The sequence below is a fragment of the Anas platyrhynchos genome, chromosome Z, assembly GCF_047663525.1.
Source record: "Anas platyrhynchos isolate ZD024472 breed Pekin duck chromosome Z, IASCAAS_PekinDuck_T2T, whole genome shotgun sequence".
Taxonomy (NCBI): Eukaryota; Metazoa; Chordata; class Aves; order Anseriformes; family Anatidae; genus Anas; species Anas platyrhynchos.
The window spans coordinates 30841215-30867252 of NC_092621.1; the positions used below are offsets into that span (position 1 = coordinate 30841215).

At 37.7% G+C, this 26038-nt stretch overlaps 1 protein-coding gene across 9 annotated transcripts in view; it reads left to right on the forward strand.

The window, feature by feature from the left end:
* The window catches only part of KDM4C (lysine demethylase 4C), a 275814-nt gene that overhangs the window by 55489 nt on the left and 194287 nt on the right, over nucleotides 1–26038 (forward strand). For 8 of the 9 annotated variants that reach the window (XR_011805754.1, XM_038170513.2, XM_038170514.2 and 5 more), the window contains one exon: nucleotides 688–825. Coding sequence is in view for 8 of the 9 variants with exons in the window: in XM_038170513.2 (XP_038026441.1) it covers nucleotides 688–825 (138 nt within the window). In the remaining variant the exon portion in view is untranslated. Of the gene's footprint in view, nucleotides 1–687; nucleotides 826–981; nucleotides 1218–26038 lie in introns of those variants that run through there. The other variant, XM_038170519.2, reaches the window with a different exon arrangement.

Sequence of the window (26038 nt, forward strand, 5' to 3'; positions counted from 1 at the left end):
CTGGTTTGAAGATACTGCCTTGAGGACCCAAAAGTGCTTCACTTTTTTACTTCTAATGTGTTACATTGGTATAAAACATTTTCTCTAACTATCAAGGCTCAATAGTTTCTCCTATTTTATACTCAATCATCAATACGACTTAAAAGCCCAGTCAGTCCCTCAGGTGAATATGGGAGAGAAAGGTGAGCATGAGGTCTCTCTTCAAGAACAGTGAAATAGTTCTGGTGCAATTTTAGGGAAACAATTTCAGGGCGGCAAACAGAATATTTTGTTCAACAATTAATGTGTATTAGTATTTTGGGATGGAAAAGTATGGGTATTTTTGACCACCATGTCTTTGCTTCCTCTTGGTCAAGAAAATTGGTACATTCTTTCCAGTGTCTTTGTCAGTTCCCAGTCCTGCCAGGTCGTCTTCCCAGCAAATACCTCTTGCAAGACTTTCTTTCTTGGAAGTACTTTTTGAATTTGTAAATACATGTAGCTATGCTGAGAAACTATCCAAATTTTACTGTAATTTGGATAAAAAACACTGTCTCAAATATTTTATTTCTGTATGTGTTAAATCACAATTGTGTGCAGGGGGAAAAAGCATTCTTTGGATAATTGTAAAGGCAAGTATAGTTTTCATTGCTTCAAGAGCAGAACTTACGTTGCTTTTTTTTTTTTTTTTTTTTGTAAATGCTATAGGTTACACAAGAGGCAGGGGAATTTATAATCACCTTCCCATATGGATACCATGCAGGATTCAACCATGGTTTTAACTGTGCAGAGTCAACAAACTTTGCCACTATCCGATGGATTGATTATGGAAAGGCAGCAAAGTTGGTAAGTCATATTGCAGAAAAATGATGTATAAGAAAGTCTTTTCGTTGGTTATTTCTGGTGGAATCTGTGAAAGCCAGTGAGAACTGGAGAACTTTCAGCTAGTAACTTATACTACCGCTAAAGTTTTAGTTATAGTTGCTTTTTTTTTCTTGCCAGCAACATATATTCCTCTCAGTAATGAATTTTGAATGAAGCTTACTTTATATATTGTTCTTCAAAAACCAGTCCTATTTATGGAGTTTTTAAGCTGAAACTACACAAATGGAGGGTATATGACTGAATTCTGCTCTAAGCTGCACTGCTTGTGAAGACACTTCATTTGAAGTTCGAATTCTGATACCTGGAAAAGAACCATAAATGATTAAACTGAAAATAAAGTTTAAAGAAACAAATTGAACTTTTATCTTCTTTAATGTGAATATATGCTATACTACAAGTTGATAAAGTACCTGTGAGCACAGAATAGATATTTGCAGGTTTTAAAGTCAGGTGTGCTTTACTGAATATACTTCAGAAAAAATTTGGTACATAGCATACATTTTTTTTAATTTTCATACATAGCATGTGAGTAAATACACAACATGAAAGCACACAATTTATTCAGTGAGTGCTTGTTACTGTTTTTCAATGTTGTAGGGTTTTTCTCAGAATTATGGCTTAGGTAACCTTAGGTCATTATGCTTCCCAGAACACATAATGCAGAAACATTTTCTGCATTGACATGGACATTATTGACAAAACCAAAATAACGTGATTTGCATAATATAATAGCTAATGAAATTAGCTAATAAGCTGATAAGACAGTTCAGTGCAAAATGAGGTTTATCAATTAAATAATGACAGTTAGCTCTCACTAAACTCTTTCATTTGGAAGACATCATGTCTTGAGATTTTCTCAAAAGACAGAATTTTATGATCCTTGTCCCTATTAATTATTATTCTTAATGATATTAAATATGCTTCAAAAAGGAAAAGGTTTGAAGAAATCTTTTTTTTTTTTTTTTTTTTCCTATGTGCTGTCTGTACTAATGGTAGTGAAAATACTGAAAACGTCAGTATGTATCTAGCATGCTCAGCTTGGTCTTAACCTTAAATGGGAAACTTGTGTTTTTAATAGCTCATGGTTAAGGTATTGACCATGAAGTCTGTTAAATATTTGATAGCTCAAAATTTCAATAGGTAACTACAGTGAAATCATGTTGAGAGGAATATGGGCGTGGATGCATAGCCCCTTTTGTGCTGGGTAAACTGACTTGTATTTTAAAAGGTATGGATGCGCTGCGGCTCTAAAATTTGCATACCTGAATGTCAAGAATGGTAAATTTTAACTTGGGGTGCAGGAAAGCTAGTGACAACCTGCAGCTTCATCCTCTTCAGTGTACAGGCTTTGTATTTCTTATGTTTTTAAAAGAACTTCCTACTTTCCTGTGTGCAGCAGCACCAGTACTGACCTTTTATGCCTCCAGCATGGCCTCTCACTTCTCATGTCATACCCTAAACTTAAATTCAGGATCAACAGAGTTAAAAGATAATTTGTTAAAGGTAATGAAGTTTTATTTCTTTATATCACTCCAAAATTACTTCTTAAATTCTGAATTTTTAGCTGAGTAGTCTTGGCATACACAGTGTAAGCACAGTTCTATTTAATGAAAACTCTAGCACACAGATAAAACCTTCCTCTTAGGACGTTGACTTACTTCCGTCCCCTGTGGTCTTTATACATACGCACAGTATTGTATGTGTGCATACATAATATAAGAAATGGAAGTAGTTCTGTGGTGTTTGCAGTTAAATGTTTGAAAGTTTCAAAGGGGCAGCTAAATCAATGACTCAGTGAGTCTCCCTCTGTAGAGAAATCTTTGAGACCATTGTCAAATGTGAAGTCTAGTTTCTTTGGCAAATGCTGTTTAATGCAAAGTGCTTAATGTGTTTTTTTTTTTTATTTTTTGTAATAATTTATTGTAACAAGCACAAAAGAATTAAACTTTATATTTTCTTTTTTAAATTGAAAATGCTAGAAAGTGTGAATATGATTTTCTGTATTTTTAATGGAATTGTATAAAAAGATGGATTAACAGAAAGGGACTGAAATTGTTCATAATACTTGTGTATGTTGTTCATACTGTACAAATAGAGTAAACAAATTGAAAGGAGGGAAGGTAAATGGCTATCTATTAAATTGTAATTGTGTGGTACTTCAGAAGCATAAACAAGTTAGAGTTATTGCAAGTGGGGTATTCTGTTTCTTGATTATGGTGTTTCTCTAGAAAAACATGAGGATGGCTATTATTATTTTTATAACAACTTCAGGAAAATTCATGAAAATACTAATTAAAAAGGTATGAAGTCTGTCTGCCCAAAGGATACTTACATTTCAGTAAGTTTTATTTGATGGTCTGATAATTTCATAAAAAACAAAACAAAAAGCAAAACAAACAACAAAACAAAAAAGTACAGCTTTACATCTCCATTTGTCATTCTTCAGAGTGCTGATGTTGTGTTTATCTATTTATTCTGTATGTTGTATGTACAAGAATTGTAATTGGAAAAAAAAAGGTTTGGATCTCTTAGTTCTTAGTATTGTACTTCAGAAATTGCTTGTGTCAGCAAAATGCAGCAATATCTAGGTCAGTTTGTTGCTGTATTCTCATGAGAGAATATTGCATGTTGATGACTAATTATTTGTCTTCCTACAGCAACACATTCATTTTTACAAAATAGCTTCTAATTACTTACAGCTGGGTTTCTGTCTTCGAAAAAGTCATGAAATACAGTCAATATTCGTTCTACATTAATTTGGAAAAAAAAAAAAAAAAAAAACAGGCAAAGATTTCCATTAAAGTTGTAGTAAATATTTAGGCTACGTGATAATATTGCTTTCCTGCATAAAATGAAATGATATTAAAGATTCTGTGAAATCAATTGCAAATGTTAATTAAATCAGAGATCATTTAGTTCCTAAGCAGTGTAAACTTTGGTTAAGCACACACTATAGATAAAAATTCCCCAAATGATTTTCTGTCGTTAAAAATACTGAACTTGTGATCCTTGTTTCCATATGTGTAGCCTGCCTACCCATCAACTCTGGGAGCAGGAACATACCTCTGGCTTGTTTATTTTTTATTTTTCATTTTTTTACGGTTTGTGTAAGACTTCCATTCAGGGGCAGCATATGAAAAGTAATACCAGCTGGCGTCTCCAGTGTGCTGTTTGCTGTGACTTGGCTGCTGCTTCAAGCTGTGTTCTTACTTTTGTGAGTCAAGTGGGAACATCTGCACAGATGGGGTGAGAGGTAGAGGATGATGGGCAGGAACGACACAGGTCGTAGAAAACATGATATAGACAGAATTAAATAGAAGTAACATAGATTAGAAGAACAAATAACAAGGGGAATTGGAGGAATATGTGAGCTGTACTAAAAGTCCCAGAACTCTGAGAGGAGAAAGAGAATAGTTCAATTTCCAGACGTTTTCCTACTGGCAAGAACATGCAGGAAGAGAAATAGGAGGTAACTGCTGAAAGGAATAAACCAATCATGCTTGGCAAATGCGTGTGGTGTGGAGGAATGTTGAAGTGCTGATTGATGTATGGTAATGGTGGGACTTAAAGACTCAAAGGGTAGGTAGTGCTCAGCTAGCAAGTACTTTAACTGTGCTTGTTATGTTGTATGAGGGTAGGAGAAGCATTCAAAGGTTTAAATATTCTTAATAGTCGTCATCCTATAATTACAGGTTGTTGACTGATATTTATTTTTGAAAAATTTAAATGGTAGAGTGGGGCAGGTGGTATATTTCTTCAGATTTTTTTTTTCTTTTTCCTAATGGAACAGCATTGGAAGTGCATTTTAAATTTCCTTGCTCCGATGTATTTTATTGCTCTTGCTAAAGCCATTGGGCCAATAGTAACCAGCTGTGTGTTTTGTAAGTATATACTTACACTTTGATTTGTTCAGAGAAACTTAAATGCTGAAGAAGGAGTAATGTTCTGGTGTTCCGGTCACTGAATATAAATATTTGCACATAATTCTTTTATTTCTAATTAAATAAATATCGTTCTGAAGAGACTGGATAAAAGATACTTCCCTAGTCTGAGAAAAATCTTGTATTCCTTGAGCAGAAATTTAAATTTGTAGCTGTGTGAGGGGAGCCCCCTACTCTACCCTCTCAAAACGTTTGTAGACCATCTATGTTGGTTAATGTTCTGTTTTTGCCTGCTGTATTTTTTTTAATGAATGTCAATGTTGCCCTCATACAAGGTCCTCTGTGCAAGACCTCTCATTTACAGGTGCCAAAATCGTGTTTTCAGTCATGATTTCCACCTGTCCAAATTGTAGCTCCGGTGGATAGGGTTGATGAACTTTATACACTTTAATTTGATACTGAGAATCAGAAACGGATTTAAATTTTCAACAAAATCCTGTGCTTTCATGTTCAAGCTTTTTTTTTTTTTTTTTTTTTTTTTCTTTGGCTTTTACCTTGCTGCTGTTTATGAATGTTGTTTGAAGAACCTAGATGTAGGCCAGTATTCCCTAATTACAGGGGATCTTTTGACAAGGCACTTTGTCTGACCTTGCATAGTGTGTCAGGACTGCACGGTCCCATGTAACCCTGCTGGCTGAAGGATGTTCACAGAACTGGGTTGAGATGGAGGTTCTGTGTAGAAAATGTCCAGCAGTAGGGTGATCAGATGAGGGCTCTCTAGTTCTTTATTTGCTGGTGGTTGTTTTAGTTTCTTTCCTTCCCTCTTCATCTTGGATTGAAAGCCCCACATTCCCCCATCTGCTGCTTTTCCGAATCCTCTTGTCTCAGTGTCTCACAAGTCCCTATCATCCCTTGCCCAAACCAACACCCATCCATACTTCCAAAAGCTTTCAGAGGAAGCACAGGCATTTCCAAATACTGCTCTACTGCTCGCTGTGTGTGTTTTCTGGCACCACTTGAGGACTCTCCTACACTGTAAATGTATGTAAATTTTACTGCCATCTATCAGGGATAGAGTCACACTAGGTGATTTTAGTAGTCATTATAATGATTCCTTTGTACTGTAGCTCATTTCAGAACGTGATTTGTTTTCAGATGTTGAAGGGTTCTGTATTGGAAAGCTTTTTGTTCTTTAGCTGATACGTAGAACCTGAATAGAGAAGTCTGTCGACCTTTTCTACTTCAAACTGAGGTTACTTAAGTATTATTGCTCTCTTTCATAAAATTATGTTGGTAATTACTCATGCATATTCTTTGGTGGTAGCTGCTTAGCAACGTGTTTTCTGTGGATAGGTTAGATCAAAGTGCTGGCCTGCAGGTTGTATTTTTCCCTTTGGTGGGATGAAGTGCAGTTGTTTTGATGTTAGGTTTGATGGATTTGTTTGCCACTGCATTCATTAGCTTCACATCAAAAAATTGACAGGCTGTTAAATGAAACTTTGGCTTAGATTTTCAGCTTGACTGTTTGGAGACATTTGTGAAGATATTTTGTTTTTGTGCTGCAACAGCCTCAAGCAGTTATGACTGTTTTAAAGGGAAGAAAAGTTATTTACTATCGTGATTTGTTTGGGTAAAAGTAATTTTCTTGAGGATAGCTGTGCCCGGTTTATTTTATCCAAACAATATATTTGTTATGAAATGTGTATTGAGAAACAATATGCATGACTTAAATAATCATATCAGAGAAGAAATTATACTTACTGACCACACAAAAACAGTTTTCCACCTCTCAGGATTTATCAAGGTAAAACTTTGTTAAAGAAGGATGTTTAGTTGCTTTTGTTCAATAAAACTGTACAGTTATCTCTTAAAAAAAAAATAATCCCCTAAATCCCCCCCTTTTGGGGGGGGGGGGAATGGAGATGAATGATGTAAGGATTTAGGCTTAAAAAGAATATTGCTACTCCTGCAACCATGTTTTAGTACTGAATGTCAGAAATAGCTACAAGTGAGCTCATGAATGATTATTTCATCAGTTCATCTTACTGGTTTGAATTATGTTCTCTTGTCAAGGTAATTTTTTTTTTTTTTTTAGCATGCGTGTTGATACATTAGTTTGCAATGGTATTAACATCATTCAAGATGTAAAAGTTGAATGCATTTACTTACTAGAGATCATAATTAGCCTCCTTATATTGACTTGGCTGCTAATGAAATACTGCAAGGATTCAGGAGCCAGACATACTTACACATTTCCCATTTCTGGTCATGATGTTAGCATGCCACTTCCTGCACATTCTGCAGTTCTTTTTTCTTTTTTTTTCTTTTTTACTTTATAATTGTAGTGTTGTGAGCATACTCTCAGCTTTATGGTCGTCATGGAACACTTTTTCTATTTTATTTTTTTTTAAATCTTGATGTTCTTTATCTTCTATTTTTGCCCATCTTACAGCTGTCTTCTGCTTCCCTGGTTTGATTCCTACTTTCACAAACTTGGTATTTCCTGAGGATATCACCTATAAAAACGTTTCTCTCTAAAACCTGGTTCTTGTGGCCTGAGATCTATTACTGTGATGGGGACAATGGGCAATAGCTTGCTTGCTTCCAGTTTTCTAGTTTTGTGACATATGTTGAGTGTAGAACTAACAGTTTTAGGAATATGTTACTAAAGGTAGTTTTAAAATCCTTCTATAGCATGAGTGTCTGTACAATTCAGCTTTTTAACTTTCATAGAATCATAGAATCATAGAATATCCTGAGTTGGAAGGGACCCTTAAGGATCATCAAGTCCAACTCTTGACACCGCACAGGTCTACCCAAGTTCAGACCATGTGACTAAGTGCACAGTCCAATCTCTTCTTAAATTCAGTCAGGCTCGGTGCAGTGACCACTTCCCTGGGGAGCCTGTTCCAGTGTGCAACCACTCTCTCTGTGAAGAACCCCTTCCTGATGTCCAGCCTAAACTTCCCCTGCCTCAGCTTAACTCCATTCCCGCGGGTCCTGTCGCTGGTGTTAATGGAGAAAAGGTCTCCTGCTTCTCGACACCCCCTTACGAGGAAGTTGTAGACTGCGATGAGGTCTCCCCTCAGCCTCCTCTTCTCCAGGCTGAACAGGCCCAGTGCCCTCAGCCGTTCCTCGTACGTCTTCCCCTCCAGGCCTTTCACCATCTTCGTAGCCCTCCTCTGGACACTCTCCAACAGTTTCATGTCCTTTTTATACTGTGGTGCCCAGAACTGCACACAGTACTCGAGGTGAGGCCGCACCAGCGCAGAGTAGAGCGGGACAATCACCTCCCTCGACCTACTAGCGATGCCGTGCTTGATGCACCCCAGGACACGGTTGGCCCTCCTGGCTGCCAGGGCACACTGCCGGCTCATATTCAACTTGCTGTCTACCACGACCCCCAGATCCCTCTCTTCTAGGCTGCTCTCCAGCGTCTCATCGCCCAGTCTGTACGTGCAGCCAGGGTTTCCCCGTCCCAGGTGCAGGACCCGGCACTTGCTCTTATTGAACTTCATGCGGTTGGCGATCGCCCAGCTCTCCAACCTATCCAGATCCCTCTGCAAGGCCTTTCCACCCTCATTCGAGTCCACAACTCCTCCAAGTTTGGTGTCATCAGCAAACTTGCTCAAAATGCCTTCTATTCCTACATCCAGATCGTTTATAAAAATATTGAAAAGTGCCGGCCCTAAAATGGAGCCTTGAGGGACCCCACTGGTGACCGCCCGCCAGCCTGACGCAGCCCCATTCACCATAACCCTTTGGGCCCTGCCCGTTAGCCAATTGCTCACCCACCGTATGATGTTTTTATTTAGCTGTATGCTGGACATTTTGTCCAGTAGGATCCTATGGGAAACTGTGTCAAAAGCCTTGCTGAAGTCCACTTTGTATATATCCAAATGATACAGTGTGCATGCTGTGCAGTATCTTTATTTGTCTACCGGCTACAATCTGAATTATTTATAGTTGTTGTCTTTGAAGGTTCAGATGCCATCAACTCATATTTCTGTATAATAATAATATTTTCACCTATGAGCTTAACAGAATAATATTGTGTAGTTTTCTGAATCTTCCCATTTTGGTAGAGCAAGTAATAGCAAATTCATATTCTGAGACTTTTCATGACTGCAGTGCTACACTATGCGCAAGAAGCATTATCATCTAAGTAGTGTCTTTTGTGGTTTGGAAGTTCATTGTACATTTCTGCTGAATCTTTTCCATCTGTACATGGCCAAATTTTTGTGTGTGATGCTACAGTATGTGTGACTAAGGTTATGTATGCAGGCATGTTTTTGGTACAGGACTCTTACGCCAGCTGTTCTAATTTACTAAATTAAAATTAAATCAATGGTGCTATCAAAATCCCTGAAATATTAAGGAGAATACCAGATTTTTAATGCAATTTTGAATAATAAATAAGGAGAGAAGAATTTCTTAAAATATAATTTTAAATGTTAGAATATATGTTGGCAACTGAGTGAGTAGGAATGGTGAGATCTAATTTTTGTTCGATTTTTTTTCTATGTGATATTGTAGAAGTTCCATTTTTCAAAGTAATATATGTACCTATCTGGCATACTTGGTGGATTCCACCCCCCAAGTTGTTTAGAAGTTTTTGTTTTATAGCAGCTCTCACCAATGAACAAAATGATTTTTTTCTCTGAAAAAAAAAGTCAATAATTTGCAATAAACTTGCCTTTCAGTATATCATTTATATGAATCTTTGAGTAAATCAATGCAGTTTGTCTTCCCTTACTTTTCAACAGAATGCGGATTATAATTATCTTTGATTTACTGAGAAAAAACATTGTCACTAGGTACTTTCTTTTCCTTAGATTAATGTCAACCTGTAAAGAGAGATCACTTTCATTCCAGGTTTTTCCAGAAGGCAGAATTTCAGCTAAGAACTAAAAGCTCACAAAATAGACTCTCTGAGCTTGAGTCAGTTGCTGAAATACAGGTGTCTAGGACCATTTGAGATGAATAAGGTATTTTACTTTCTCTGTCAAGCTAGAAGAGTACTGGTATTCCAGGAGCTCTGTGTGGTACTGAGAGCTCAGGAAGGTGTCACAGATGCCAGAAAGTGGTTCAAGTGGCAGTGGATGCACAGGCAATTGAAGTGAGCCATCTGTCAGTGTATTCTCTTATTTATACGTTTTGTTTAAGCAGAAGTTGTGCTAAAAATTAATTGCGTTCTTATACCATTTATCATATATTGTATCAATATCCTGCCAGATATTGCCTGGCAGCATGGATGTCTTTTTTTTTTCCTTATGTTTCCGTATGTAGAGAAAAAGCGTTGTATGAAGATCTCTTTCCCTCAGTTAACCTATTTACCTTCTACTGTGACAGCAGACAGGAGGTGAATCCTCTTGCAGTTGGTATTAGTCCAATTCTACAGTGACATTTAACAGTTCAGAGAAGTCAAAGACATGATACGAATTGTCTGTGATACAAAGGATAATGAAAGGTTTTGAGACTTGAGGTAGAGGATATCACAGGTTAGATTAGATGCTGTGTGAGAAGGCTCACACCAAACGTATTGTGAAGCACATACTTGCAATTTTATTTCTTCTTACGAGAGTCTGTGGAAGTTCATGTAAAAATGAAGAAGAAAGATTGACTAGCAGTATTGCAGATTTGCAACAGTCTTGTCTTCATTTCCAACATTTGAAAGAAAACACTGTAAATATAAGCACAGAACTCAAAATCCTTGACTAAGTCTCAGCAGTGACTTGTATGACTGAAGAAGAATAAGTGATATACCTCAATCCTGATGTAACTGCAGCAGAGCAAATAAAGTGTATACGCTATTTTTAGTACAAATGACCTTACATAGCCTAGCAGATACGCGAAACAGGAGCTGAACATAAGATCTCTCAGCTGCAGGTTTAGTGTCCCCACTGTGCTAGCTCCTTGAGTGACTAAAACTTGTTTATATACAGCAAGTTTTTTTTTTTTTTTTTAAAAAGAAGTGTTAAGGTTTACAAGTCTACAATAGGATCATAAATGAATTGTACATGTATAACTTGTACTGGTTTTATTTTAGATAAAATCCCCAGTAGAACATGCTGCCATGCTTTACAAAATGAAGGCTATTAAAATATGTCTTGAAATAATTTTCTGAAATATTCTACAGACAAAAATGTTGAATTAAGACCTCAGTGCTTTTGTGGTTGTGTTCAGTTTCTAAGGTTTGTCTTTCTGCCCAAAGCATTTATAACTTTCAAGCTGATGAGAGAAAAACTAGGATCAATCACCTTGAACATGTTGTAATTTCTCACAGGATGTATAGTCACCTCCTAACTTGGTTACAATATTAACATGAAAGTAAAAGATGTATTAGTATTTTTATATTAAGTTCACTTCTGTATGATTCTATACAAGACCTTGCAGGCATTTTGAGTGAGGTAAGTTAATCCTTTCTGTTGCTAGTTTATAACCAATACTGTCACCAAATAACTTAAGAGTCTATTTTAAGTTTGTTCTCTGTATTTAATGTAATCTCATATATTCATTAGTATCTTTTGATCAATGAGCACTGCATGCATAGACTTTAACAAAACATGCATAGATTTTAACGAAAAAAATCATTTGATCTTACATTTGCAATTCAACATCTTGTATGCTTTGGATTCTGAGGGAGAATTCTTCACACTAAGTTCATGTTGCAGGTATATATCCACATGAATAAAAAGAGGATTATGTCAGAGAGCTAGAGTGGTATTTGTGTCTAGGAAGCAGTCAAGGGACTGCTCTAATTCGAACTATTTGGCAAACGCTGGAATGAAAAATAAAAGATTGGTGTCATTGTGCTTATTTCTGGATTTTCCAGACTATTCCACCTGAGTTCGTTCAGTTACTTCTGTGTATCTTAGTAAAGAACAGTAAATGCTGTGTGTTTGTAATTTTTTTTTTTTCAAACTATTAAGAGAAAACAGTGTATAAGAATGTCAGAAGTCTGAATATTTTGGTGCATTATAATGAGCACTGTGGGAACAATCTGTAATGTATTAGGATGGGTCAAGAGAAAGATTTCAAAATTTCTTCAAAAGGGAAAGTTACAGTCAAGAAAACTCACAAAATCTCCTTCTGTGCATCATTTTCCCTTTTTTATGTTGGTGGATGTTGATATACATGTCTTAGTGAGTGTATCAGCAGTTAATTTGTTAATTGGGACATAAAGAATCTATCTTGAAATCTAAGATTACATAAGATATGAGAAAAAATCCAGATAGGCGGCAATTTGTATGTCTCTTGGACATCGTTGAAATGGACTGTAACATAAACCCTTGGCACATGCATTTGAAGTTCAAAATAATTTTGGTACTTTATTGTAAATCAGTTACGTTGATGGTTGCTATGTACATATGAGTGAAAGATTGAACTAAGGAATTTTTAAAGGAGTTTTAATGGTGTCATTAAAATTACAATATAACAAAAACAGTTATCATAGGTGATACTGCTGATGTTCAGTGAAAACTGGGATCTCAGAGAGTCTAGACCCAACACATTTTGTCAATAAGTCTTTACAGATAATTTTATTTAAATAAAATCTAAAATGTATATTTGATCCCTGAAAGTGGAAACTTTTTTCTTTTCTTGTGTAGGTGAGGTATCTAATTAGATATAACTTAGCTTCCTGTTTTGTCAACGTTATCCTGAAGAAATTCTCTGTATTTAGAAGCTGGAAGGAGTGCTGCCTTAGCACGTTTAATTAAAGCAAGTTTTACTTCTATTCTTGCTTCATCTCTTAATTCCCTCTAGCGTGACAGTATGATTGCAAAGAGATAATAAGAAAAGGACAAAGAAATTATGTGCTAGAGTTTGCTAGCTTTGTGAGGAGGAGTATTTCCAGTCAGACAAGGTGGACAAAAGAATAAGGGATAGTAGCTCTTGGTGTTACTATATTTGTACATATTTCTTTCCTCCACCAGCATGAGAATACTGTTTACTGCACTAAAGCAAACTCCAGCCATTATAAGAAAATCTTCAAGAAAGACTGAAAGAAACACAGATACCTGACTGTCCGCACATCATACAGCTACTTACTATGTCTGTGATTGCAGAGTAAGGTGGTTGAAGGTGGTGGAATTATTGAAATACTTTTGTCATGATGTTCTGGTTTAACACCTGTAGGTAGCTGAGCTCCACCACACTGATCTCTCACTCCCCTTCCTCAACAGAACAGGGAGAAAAATAAAGTGAAAAAAGCTCATATCTTAAGGTAAGGACAAGGAGATCACTCACCAATTACCATCATGAGCAAAACAGACTCAGCATAGGGAGATTAATATAATTTATTGCCAATTACTAACAGACTAGAGTAGCGAGAATAAAAACAAACTAAAAACTCCTTCTCTCCATCCATCCTCTTCTACGTCATCCCTCTGAGTAGCACAGAGGAATGGCGAATGTGGGCTGTGGTCAGACCCTAACGCTTTGTCTCTGCTGATATTTCGTCTCCACTTTCTTCCCTCCTTGAAGAAAGGATGCCGTCCTTCCTGAACTGAGCCTGCGGGGGCTGCCCACAGGCAGCAGCTCCTCAAGCACTGCTCCCACATGGCTCTGTACCACAGGGTCCATCCATCCATCCCCCAGGAGCAAACTGCTCCAGCACGGGTCCCCCACGGGTGGGTGGCAGCTCCCCCCAGACCCCCTGCTCCTGCGTGGGCTCCTCTCCACGGGCTGCAGCTTCGGCCCGGGGCCTGCTCCTGCGGGGGCTCTCCATGGGCCGCAGCCTCCTCCAGGCCACATCCACCTGCTCCCCCGGGGGCTCCTCCACCCATGGGGGGGCTGCAGTGTGGAGATCTGCTCCGTGGGGGACCCATGGGCTGCAGGGGGACAGCCCCAAAACTGTAAAGTGTTTATGGGCTCAGAAAATGTATGCAATTTGTAGGCATTTGTGACTGGAAATAGATCAAATTCTTTATTTTGTAAATCTCCAATTTGTTGACCTTCTGGAAGTTATTTTCTGTTTGGTGTACCATAACCCTGTTTTCTTTCAAGAGTGTTGATGCAATCACACAAAAGTTATAATGGACAGATTGCGTCTATTTAATCTTCTTTATATGTCCGTTTAAGATTTGTGCTGCTCTGAATTTTTCTGGAGTTGGTGCTCTTCTTCGTGTTCTTCCTTCTGAAATTGAAAAATGCTGTTTCTACAGTAATCTTCAGTCTCAGGAAGCTAGAGGAGTGTTCTTTTACATTTGTACAAAGTGTTCTTGACATTGTACAAGTTCTGGGCAAAGCAGGTAATTCTGGACAAGTCAGTTCAGTGGCAGCCTATAAAATCCTGCAGGCTTGATATTTGTAGCTATGAGTTAGGATATCTGAGCACAGGTATTCTTACAGGGCTTTTCTTTCTGTAATGCATGCTCTTTTCAATAGCTGTTAGAAATTGCATGTAGCTTGTCATTATTTGAAGGTTATAAATTGCTTCAAGAGCATTCTAATTTACTTCTTTCTTTTAAAAATCATAAAACATTGGCTTATTCATAATTGTTATCAAGCTGTTCTCTATCATCTGCTGAATAAAAATGAAATGTTAATGTAACAATGATTCATACACATGTAAAATAGTCATAGATGAGTACTGAAAGAAGTCTTGATCATGTTTTGAAAGCAGTTTCTGTTCATGATCTCTAAATTCTAAAAATTCAAAACATCTTGTTAAAGAGAACATTTAGGGCACTAGATTCTTTTTGGCAGTTACTGTATTATTGTATATTTTTTTTTCTTTTGAAGTAGTCAGAGTCAGCATTTATCCGTAAATCTGAATAAAGAGGTGCTTTACAATATGTAACTTAGAGGCTTTCAGCAACTCTTCTTTTTTTTTTTTTTATTTTAATAGTGTTTGCAGTGTTAGCAGAACAGGCAAATGGTTTGCTTTGCCAAATTTTTGCCTGTTCTCTCACCTCCAACAAAAACTCGGTCTGTAAGAATAAAAAGAGGGAAGCCCATTTATCACTTTCCAATGGCCTGATTATCAAGAGGAGGAATCTAAGAAATGTTTTATGATCTCTACTACTATGTGCTAGAGATCTTTGGCCAGTGAAATATAGCAGTATGCAACGTGTCACAGGAGGGGAACAGATGTACAAACTTCCAATCAGATAACACATTGCCTAGCATATGCGCATATATATATATATATACACATATATATTTATTTAAATCAAATCACCTCAGTGTTTGTTTCTCACTCTCACCAATGTATCAGAAACATCCCAACCATGCATTTCAGGCATATTTTTTTAAATGTTGGCATTTATTAGAATGTCTGGAGCATTTTCTGTTTATTAATGGAAAGATATGGGACTTTTTTTTATCTTTGCTTACCATTTTAGCATAGTATTCCATAGAGTGTTAAGATTGTTTTTTCAGGCTCTTCTTAAATTTTCACATCTTTTTTTTCTCTGAATAAATAAGTTCATGCAGGTCTTGTTCATAACATAAATCCTTGTCTGTGGGGAAAATGCTTCCATGTCCTTCCGCGCACCTACACAGTAACTTGCTTCAAAATGTATTGTAGTCTTTTGTATTATGAATATTTGAATATGTAGCTCATTAGGTCTTTTGCCTGGAAGAGAATGAAATCTTCCATGGTCCTTTTGTGGCTGTGGCAGAAATCTGCCTGCAGTACTTCAGAAGGGAGTACTTAGAAGGGCATTCACATCTTTCCTTTTGTGCTGTTGACAAACTTTTTGTTGTTTATTAGTTGCTTTATCTTGCAGATGTAATCTGGCAGACTTCTTAAAAGAGCTGACTTGTACACATTGTGGTTATTGAATGTGGTATTCAAAACTACAAGGTCTTGAATTTAATTGTAGTACAATCAAACTTTATTCAGAGGGTGTTTGTAGATGAAAACTTTCAAAATACTCTTGATTTTTCGCACTCTTGATTTTTCTTGTCTTGGTGTAAGGTAAAATATGGAAATAAATACCAGAAAAATCTGTTCTTGAACCATTTTTTATATGGATAAATTTAGTGCTAACTTTGTAGAGCAAGAAGGATTTTTTTAAGCCATTTTGACATAAATATATTCTGACAAGCTTCTACAGCTAATCAAACATACTTTTACTTTTGGCTTTGGAAGGTGTTGAGCACTTCCAGGTCCTATTGACAGCTAGTATAATTTAACATCTCTAAAAAGTAAGCAATATTTTATTTCATTTCAGACAGGATTTTAATCTTAATCATGACTGCCAGTGGGTATCTTGTAGCTTTTTGGCTTTGCAACATTTACAGGAAATGCTAGATTATTTTTTTTTTGGTTGGCAAATCCATGTTTTTTGTGAGGCAGGTCTTCCTGTGCCATGTAATGACCAAGTACTTGTCTTGCACGAGGAGAAAGGTGATAATTTTCGTAGAACTGTTGCTTCGCGTGTCACCGTAATCATCAAATGGGCAGTAATAATATAGTGACAGGATTGGCATGGAGACTGATGTGGATTTTTCTTTTTCTGTCTTTATTACTAAACTCCAACATGCAACAGAATCTGTATTTAGTTTCATAAAGGTAATGTGTCTAGCATGTAATGGCTAATTTAGAACAATGTGAAATTTTATCAACTGCTATGCTGCTTATAAAATTGTTACAGAACGGTTTGAATTGGAAAGCTCTGAATCCAAAGAGAATAAATTTAATATGAATGCCTTTAATTAAATTGTGCTTAATTTAAATAATGTAATTTGTATTGATTATGCTGCTGCAATTCATTTGGATTTTTATTTTTAATTAAGATTCAATAATCTTGTTTTACCTTCTGGAGCTATTCACAAAATGACTGTGAAGAAAATTTATGTTAACTAAATGAACATTTATATACATTTATTAAGCCAAAATCAAGCCTTTTTTTTTTTTTTTTTTTTTTTTTTTTTGGTGAAGGTATGCTAAATATAACAACATTTCTTACAAGGACACAGAAGTTGATTTTATTTTATTTTATTTTATTTTATTTTGGGCTAATCTGTGTTCGTTTAAGTCCTAAAAATGGTGTGAGTCATTTGCTCTCACTTCCTGAATGTCTGCCAGCGTTACCTTCTGAAGCTGCTTGAATGATTATTTAAGTGCAGCATAATGCTATTGTTTTCTTCTCCATCTTGTAATTTGCTGTGTGACTTCTCCCTATCATCTGGTGTCTGTGGGCCATGGAAGTGAAGTTTCAAACTTGTGTGACCTCCTAATAATTTTCTGGAAAAGAAGCTACCAGCTCATAATACTGCATAAGCTGAAAAAAAAATCCAAAATGAACAACATGCTGTGTTGTATCAACTCAGAGCATGAATGCTGTGTTAAAGCTTATTGTTATTACTTTTTTTTTATATTAATAGCAGTAAAAGAAAAAGATTGTGAGACGAGACATCCATTTATTTGTAAGTGTGCAGTGATAAGCATGTGATTTTTTTTTTCCCCCCTGCATTTGTATATGTGAAGGAGAAGTCATGTAAAGCAAAGGTTACTGGAAAAGTTGGAAGGGCAGAGAAACTGAGCGAAAAGCTGTAGAACTAATTGCTTGGCAAGTGTTCTGTACCTTAAGAGTAGACAGGAAAGCTGAACATACTGAACTAGTTAAGTTCACTTCACACAGATCTCTGTAAATATTTGTGCCAAAGGGAAATCCTCCAAAGTGGTAGCCTCAAACACTGTTTCAAGCTTGAATTAACACTTAATTTAACTGAATTGAGTCAGAAAGATTGGACTACTTTTGACTCACCAAGTCTTCTTTCTCCCTAGAATCACAGAACAATGGAATGGCTTAGGTTGGATCCTTAAGGACCCTTAAGGATCACCCAGTTCCAACCCCCTGCCATGGGCAGGGACACCTCCCACCAGACCAGGATGCTCAAAGCCCCATCCAGCCTGGCCTTGAACACCTCCAGGGATGGGGCATCCACAGCTTCTCTGGGCAGCCTGTGCCAGTGCCTCACCACCCTCTGAGTGTAGAATTTCTTCCTCAGATCTAAATCTAAAAACATTGCCTCTCATTGTATCTACTCAGCTTTGTGTAAAGTCTCCCTCCACCTTTCCTATGAGGTCACTTTAAGTATTGAAAGGCTTCAATAAGGTATCCCTGGAGCCATCTCGTCTCTAGGCTAGCTAACACCATCTCTCTCAGTCTTTATAGGAGAGGTGCTCTAGCCCTCAGATAATTTCTGTGGCCTTCCTCTGGACCCACTCTAACAGGTCTATGCCTTTCTGCTGCAGGGGGACTAAGAGCTGAACACAGTGCTCCAGGTGGGGTCTTCTGAGAACATAGTAGAGGGGAGACAATCCCCTCCTTCCAGTGCTAGCCACCTCTCTTTTAGTTTAAAACTGTTCCCCCTTGTTCTATCACTATCTGCCTGAGCAGAAAGTTATTCTCCATCTATTCCCTACGCCCCCTTCAAGTATTGAAATGCTGCAGTGAGGTCTCCCTGCAACCTTCTCTTCTCCAGCCTGGACAGCCCCAGCTCTCTCAGCCTGCCTTCATAGGAGATGTGCTCCAGCCCTCTGATCATCTTCATGGCCCTCCCTTGGACCCATAGAACAGGTCCACATTGTTCTTGTGCTGGGGTCCCCAGATCTGGACACAGCAATCCAAGTGGGGCCTCACTCACAAGGGTAGAGCAAAAGGGACAATCACTTCCCTCAACCTGCTGGTCACTCCTCTGTTGATGCAGGCCAAGATGCAGTTGGCCTTCTAGGCTGTAAGCACACACTGGTGGCTCGTGTCCAATTTTTCATCCACCAGTACCCCCAGGTCCTTCTCTGGTGGGCTGCTCTCAATCCTTTCATCTCTTAGTCTGGTATTTATGTCTGGGAATGCCCTGACCTGTGTGCAGGACCTTGTAGTTGGGTTTCCTTGGACTTCAGTCCTGTCCATATCCCTCAGGATGTCATCCCTTCTTTATGCTGTGTCAGCTGCACCACTATGCTTAGTGTCATCTGCAAATTAGCTGAGCATGCACTCAGCAAGTCTGTCTTTGCTAAGGATGTTAAACAGTATCAGTCCCAATATGGGAGATGCCACTTGTTACTGGTCTCCACCTGGACATTGAACTGTTGGCCACGACTCACTGGCTATAGCCATCAAGCCATTTTTTTTTTAATCCACTGAAGAGTATGAACTTCATTTATGTATCTTTCGTTTTTAGAGACAAGTATGTTGTATGGTACCATGTTAAAGGCCTTCTTTTCCACAAAGTAATTCTTACCTGTAAGGTCTTTCAGACAGCTGATTGCAGTCAATGCTTTTCTTTTTAAAGAGGTTAAGACTCCAGTCGCTCCTTACTGGCCTGTTTCTCCTGAACAGTTTGTTGGGAAGTTTAGACTAAATAGTTGATGAAGCAGTTTGTTTGCAGTTCAGACTGCATTGCTCCAGTCATGCAATTCATCCCACCACATTTTGGTGATAGTGATTAGCTCCTAGTTGCACAGTGGTTGCCAATCAGCTGTCAACATCACAGAAGGTGAAAGCTTGAGCACAGCTCCAGGCAAGCACCCAGGTATTCACCTGTTCAGTTCATCTCCTTGACCCTGCTTCTCCCACTGGGAGGAGAACACCACCTGCGTTCCTGATCCCTTTAGTGTTGTTCTGATGGTCAGAAAGCCTCTATTAATGTTTGAGTTGCCCTATCATTCCACCATTTGACCCTGCATGGAATAGTAGGAATGGGTGGTAAAATTTTTTTTTTCTAGTATATTTACTTCAGATATTGGTACTGTGTTAATTCTGTCATACCCAAGCAGCTAAAATGCTGAGCTGGTGTTACAGTGTCACCTTACAGTTACTGTTGGAATCAAAACTACATGGGATGTTGACAAAACACAAGGAAATCTAAAGCAGTTTTAGTGTCTGGAAGTGCATGTGTTTTCTGGGGTTGGTCATTTTAAGTCATCGTATATATATAAAGCTACTTTTTATTGAGCAATAATCAATTTCAATCTTTTGCGTGAACAATTTGCAAATCTTCGTGTTAAAAATGTAATTTGTAATGCAAATTCCTTGGTTTGCTTTACTTAATTCTCTTCTGTTACAAAATATATAAATGAGTTTGTTATTAAAAATACTATTTAAAGGATTTTTCGTTCCCGTCTGTGTTCTGGTTTTCCTCCAGTTGCAGATACTTGAAAGCATGAATATATGGTAGCAAAACTGAAGGACTAAACAGATGATGAGAACTGACTGTGTTGTTATATAGCTCATTGTGACTCTTCTGAAATTAGATCCAGGAAAGTTATTGACTCTGTAGGGCTTGTGAAAGCAGGTGAGAATTTAGTTTTCTCAACTAATTAAGAATGTTGACACAGCCAATTAAGATTATTTAAAACATTCTAATTTTTCCACTTGTTTATTTTCATCCTTATCAGAAATAGTTGTTGACTTTTTATTTTTTCCTGGATATCAAAATTATGTTGGTGAATAAAGCAGGTGTGTAGAGGTCTGGCAAATGGACTGTTTTGGCTTCAGTAAATCTTAAAACAGAAGGTGCTGAGTTAGGCAAAGGGGTTTCATGTCACATTTGTTACCTTCGTCTTTTGATAATTTTTTAGTAACCAGAGAGATAAACATAAATCTCTTTATGTCATTCCTTTTATTTGTTGACCATGTCTAATGACCATGACATGTCAGTCATTGGTGATAAATTCCTTTCTGTGCAGAGGCTGAAAGACAGTGAAAACTAGCTTTTCAGAAGAAAGGGTATAAGGTCATGGGACAAACAGATGCATTGTTTCTTGAGGGCTCCTTGGTGAAACTTAGAGCATTTATTGAAATTTCAAATACATTGAAATGAAGAAAAATTGGGCTCTTAAAGGATGATTTTCCTTTTTTTTTTTTTTTTTTTTTTTTTTTTCCCCCCTTTCTTAGTAGGTCTTGTATTTCGTAGAATGAAATACACTGAATGGTTTGGGTTGGAAGGGACCTTAAAGATCACCCAGTTCAAACCCCCCTGCCATGCTATCAGATCTGGTTGCCTAAGCCTTTTCCAATGTGTTCTTGAGTGCTTTCAGGGATGGGGCCTCCACAGATTCTCTGGGCAGCCTGTTCCAGTGCCTCACCACCTTATCAATGAAGAATTTCCTCCTAACGTATAAATCTCTTCTATTTTATTTTAAAACCGTTTCCCTTTGTCCTGCCATTGTCTGCCTGAACAAAAAGTTGTTCTCCATCTTTTCTGTAAGTCCCCCTCTAAGTATTGAAAAGCTTCAATAAGGTAGCCTTGGAGCCTTTTTCAGGCTCAACAGTCCCAGCTCTCTCAGCCTTTCTTTATAGGAGAGCTGTTTCAGCCCTCTGAACATCCTCCTGACCTTATTTTGGGCTTGCTCTAACAGATCACCGTGCTTCTTGTGCTGGGGGCCCCAGACCTGGATGCAGCACTCCAATTAGGACCTCATGAGGGCAGTGCAGAGGGGCACAATCCCCTCCCTCCCCTGCTGGCCACTCCTCAGTTGATGCAGCCCAGGGTGCAGTTGGCCTTCTGGGCTGCAAGCGCATACTGCTGGCTAGAGTTGAGATTTTCATCCACCAGAATCCCCAAGTCCTTCCCCGAAATGCTGCTCTCAAAGAGTTCTTCTCCCAGTCTGTATTCCTGTCCGGGATTGTGCTGGTCTAGGTGCAGCACCTTGCACTAGGACTTGTTGAACCTTGTTATGTTTACATGGGTCAACTTTTTTTGCTTGTCCAGGTCCCTTTGGATGGCATCCCTTCCTTCTCTTTTATCAGCTGCACCACTCAGCTTGGTGTCGCCTGCAAACTTGTTGAGGGCGCACTTGATCCCATTGTCTATGTCACTGGTAGAGACATCAAACAGTACCAGTCCCAGGACAGACCCCTGAGGGACACTACTTGGCTCCAGCCTTCACTTGGACATGCAGCCATTGACCGCAGCCCCTCTGGGTGTGGCCTTCAAGCCAATTCCTTTTGCAATGCATGGTCCACCCTTCAAATCCATATTTCTCTAATTTGGAGATCAGGATGTCATGTGGGACCCTGTCAAAACCTCACCGAAGTCCAGATAGATGACAGTATTTGTTACAGTACTACTGCTCAGGATTTTGTTTCTGACTTTTAGAAACTATAGATGTGTTATGATTTATTATAGGCAAAATGCAATTTTTATGTTAGGCATCAATATATCATTTGTAGTTACAGTAGGTATGAATAAATATTTCTTTATATTATTGTATTTAATTTTTGAAGAAATACGCCTTTATGGAATGGAGTTCTGTGGATAGTTTTGCAGTTCCAGAACTTCCTGAAACAAAAAACAGTTTTATTCTTAATTTCTTATGGACACTATGTGGTTTTGTACTTGTGGAATACCAGAGGATGTTGCAGAGGTATCAGTTGTTATGATGATGAACAAGTTGTAGTGTATGGTGAATGTGTTGTGCCTATGAGATATGTAGATTGGCTGTAGAGCACTTTCTCTGCCTCCAAAGAGCCTTACTTGAATTAGGAGATACCTAATTTAAAGCGATATTTACTTCTCAGCATAAATGTGTTTTTTTTTTTTTAAGCTAATGACCACTTAGGGGTCCTTCATACAATGTCTTGCGTGATAAAAGCATATAATCTAACAGTTACTTTTACCAATATTTGCCATCCTGATTTAATTTGTGGTCATGGTTACTGTATCATCCTCTGAATGTTACAAATGACTTTCTTTAGTTTAGACTAATTTTGGGGGAAACTCATAATTTGAACCATTGCTCCGTGTCTGCTGATGAAAATATCAGAATTTCATTCTGAATATCAGAATTTTCATTCTGATACTTGCCCTTCCTTTTTTCCATTTAGCATCTTTCATTTTTGCTTTCTGAATAGCTTAGGTAAGAAACTGTTTTACTTTATGTCTGCTACTGTAATTGTGAAATTGACTTTCAGCACTGTTTAATCACTGAAGTAACTACTCAGGAGCAATACTTCATTGCAGTATAATAAATATGCACACAACGTTTTAACAAATGATAGTACTATACAGCAATAAGTAAGCCTCTATTAGGCAAATTTAAAACATAATCCACATTCTTTTTTCAGTTCTAAACCACATTTTATCTCCTGTCTAGATAAGGTTTGGTAGTCCTCTTGTCCTTGCTGTTCTCCCTCTTCGGGCTTTGAAGCCTTTGTGCAGATTTTGCTCTCTGTACATTCAATATATTCAATTTTTTTTTCTGGCAGGCTTAGAGTTGTATGTGTTTATTTGTTTATTTATGTTTTTCAAAAACACTATGAATGGGTCGAGACACCAAAAAAGATTCATGACTTTTTTGAACATCCTTAATCCTGATTTTGCTTATTGGGAAAATATGTACAGAAAATGTCTAGTTCAGGAAAGATACAGTTTACAATTCTGTAGTATCATCTGGTTTACAGTTCTGTAGTATCATGTATTTCATTAAGGTTACCATTGAAGAAGCGGTCCTTAAAGTTGGGTGGTTTGCAATACTGAAGACAAGTGAGATGGTAATTCTAATAAGCCATGGGTGAAATTAGCACAACAGCGTTCATACGCACTTGGAAATGGGAGAAACTCGGTGAACACCCACTTCATTTGGTTGTAGATGGTTGTCAGTTTGTCATATCAGTTTCAGATTTCTTATGTATATTCTCACAGGGCTTTAAAATAGACTATTTCCATTCCTACCTGTTTCCATTGCAACTATTTAAGCTAGAACTTTTTTTCTAATCACATTAATTCTCTGATCATCAATTCAATTTAAGAGAATTATGTGTATTATTTTTTTTTAATGGCTGTTTCTAAAATCACCATGACAGCCCTTGTCTTTAGCTGTTTTTTCTCAAGTTTATCCTGGCCTTTTAGGTCATTACATGGAACACCTGTAATTCAGCAAGTCAGGTGTACTTTTCATGAAATCCATAAAACTTCATATTATTCCTAGCAGTCGCTTCAGATTGAACAGAGACCACCCATATAAGTATTCCTTTTTTTTTTTTTTTTTTTTTTTTTTCAATAGGGCAGTTGTTGTGTTTTTAAACGAATATCTCAGGACTTCCTAAAGTCCCTTCTCAGTCTGTACTTAGACCGTCTTACCTATTTTGGAAATAGGTAAAATACCTGTTTTGGAAATCTTAGTTTGGTTTTGATATTGAGCTGATTACCTATAGGTAATCAGGAAACTATGCTGGCAAAAACACGTCTGTGATCTTATGGCTTAATGGAAGATTTATATGATAGATTTGTTGGGTTAACTTAAAAAATTGGCAAAACTGTAAGCAGTTTCATGCGTCTGAGCTTTTTTTGCCCATGGTTGCTGATATCTGCATCTCACTTCTGGTCTTGTCACCAAAGCTGAGTTTCAACAGAGTTAGAGTGAATGAGAGTGCTGCTAAACTGGGGATTGCTAACGTTACTGTCAGTACATATGTGTTGGGATAGCTGCTTACTGCCCTGCTAACGAATTGCTTTGTACTTGTGATAATGCTTATGATCGTCAGTAGAAAATATTTCAGTTTCTTTTCCCAGAAGCACATAAGAAATACATTGATAAATGTCCTAAAAATTTTCAAATCAAAACAATGAGTTTGGAGGTAAATGACGATTAATGTACAAAGAGAGGGTCAAGGAGGAACACGGGTGACAGAAAATAATTACACAGTTATTCTACTGATTCAAGTACGAATCTTGATGGTTCTAAAGTTACTTTATTTTTAATATTAAGAATGGCAGTAGTCACTGTAAGACATACTTCAGAATCATGGTTTTAAGAAGACATTTGCAAGGTGGAACTCCAGAGGCTCAGTCACTGTTTAGGAAAGCATTAAATGAATAAAAATGATGGAAGGAAACACATAGTCCTCTTCTTTCTTAGTTGTATTGGCCATTGTGGATATGAAAGTTACAGACAGGTATGAAAGAAATCCATGCAGATTTATAATCAATCATATGCTTTATAGAACTTGAAATCATGCCCTAGAGAGACTGTGAAGAGACGTAAGTGTGTGTTGCGTTAAAGTAATTGGGAGTGATGCCCAATTAGGTGTTATAAGCGCGGTCGTGTTCAGGGTACTGAACTATCATGATTACAGTTTCACAGGTAACGTAACGCACCCTTGATCTAGTCGCGTTCCATGAACTACCACGGTCACACTTAAAGAGTTTGGTCGCGTTCAATGAGAACTGTCATGGTTAGATTTAACATAGTGGTGTAATTTATTAAAGCAACAGGTACACAGGGTCTTTGCACTGCTGGTGATAAATTCACTGTCTGCAAAGCACATACAAATACTCATACAAATGTACAAAAAACAAATACACAAATGTATGAGTAACACAATATGGCTATAAACATGTTAAAAAGTATGAAGCGACTCTATAGAGATTTCTGAGTTTCCTGGGGAGACACTTGGCATAACCAAGTGTTCAAAAAAGGCATTCCAATTGGGGGGGGTGGGGGGGCGAAGAGACGCTCAGTCCATTGACTGATCCCAGAGGTTAGAAGGTGTCCTTTGTAATGGTATCTTCCCTAACATCCCCTCTCCCTTAAGCTAGCTTATGTTATTTTCAGTCTTTTAGGTGGAGCTTGAGTGACTCTAGGCATGCATGTCTTAGTTAGGGTTGGTGCAAAGTTTTCTCACTTTTGGTTAAAGGTGTAGTCTCAGAGAAATTCAGAGCACATGCTCAGTGAGGTGGTCACACCTTGGAGGTGGGTAGCTTTTGGGGTGGAGGCGTGTTTTGGTATTACAACGATACTATAATGAGCAAAGTTCACCAAAGTACAGCATTTTGTTAAAAACATGACAACTCTGCCTCAGGGTATGAAATGTGCAGCTATTGGTCTTGGTGTGCACAAGAGCAATCAAATTTCCATCTTATCACAGGGCCTGGCCGGGGTGTCTCCGCTCCACTCTACGCTCCTTACTGTTCCTTACAGACAGCACTCCATGTTCCCCTAGTGTGATAGCATCTAAGGCAGGAGACCTAGGGAACTTCTCTGTGTTACAGCTACATAGAAATTGCCCTTTCTTTAAAATGTGAATATCAGTTTAATTTCCAAGTCACCTCAGGCAATTATTCCACAGTGTGCTGTGAAGCTTAAGGTACCGAGTTAGGAGCTTAATAGGCTTTTATTTGGATTTATTGAGGACATCAAGGTTTCCACAACGGGGATGTTACTCAGATTAATAGTGTTAATAAATATCAATATTTATTGCAATAAATATCAGTATTTTGTCACAGTTCCAATTCTCTCTTTTCCTTTCAAACAGTTTTTATTGTAACCTTGCAGCGTGGGAGTATTGCAAGTGAAATATTTATTCTTATTAAGACATTGCTTACTTTTC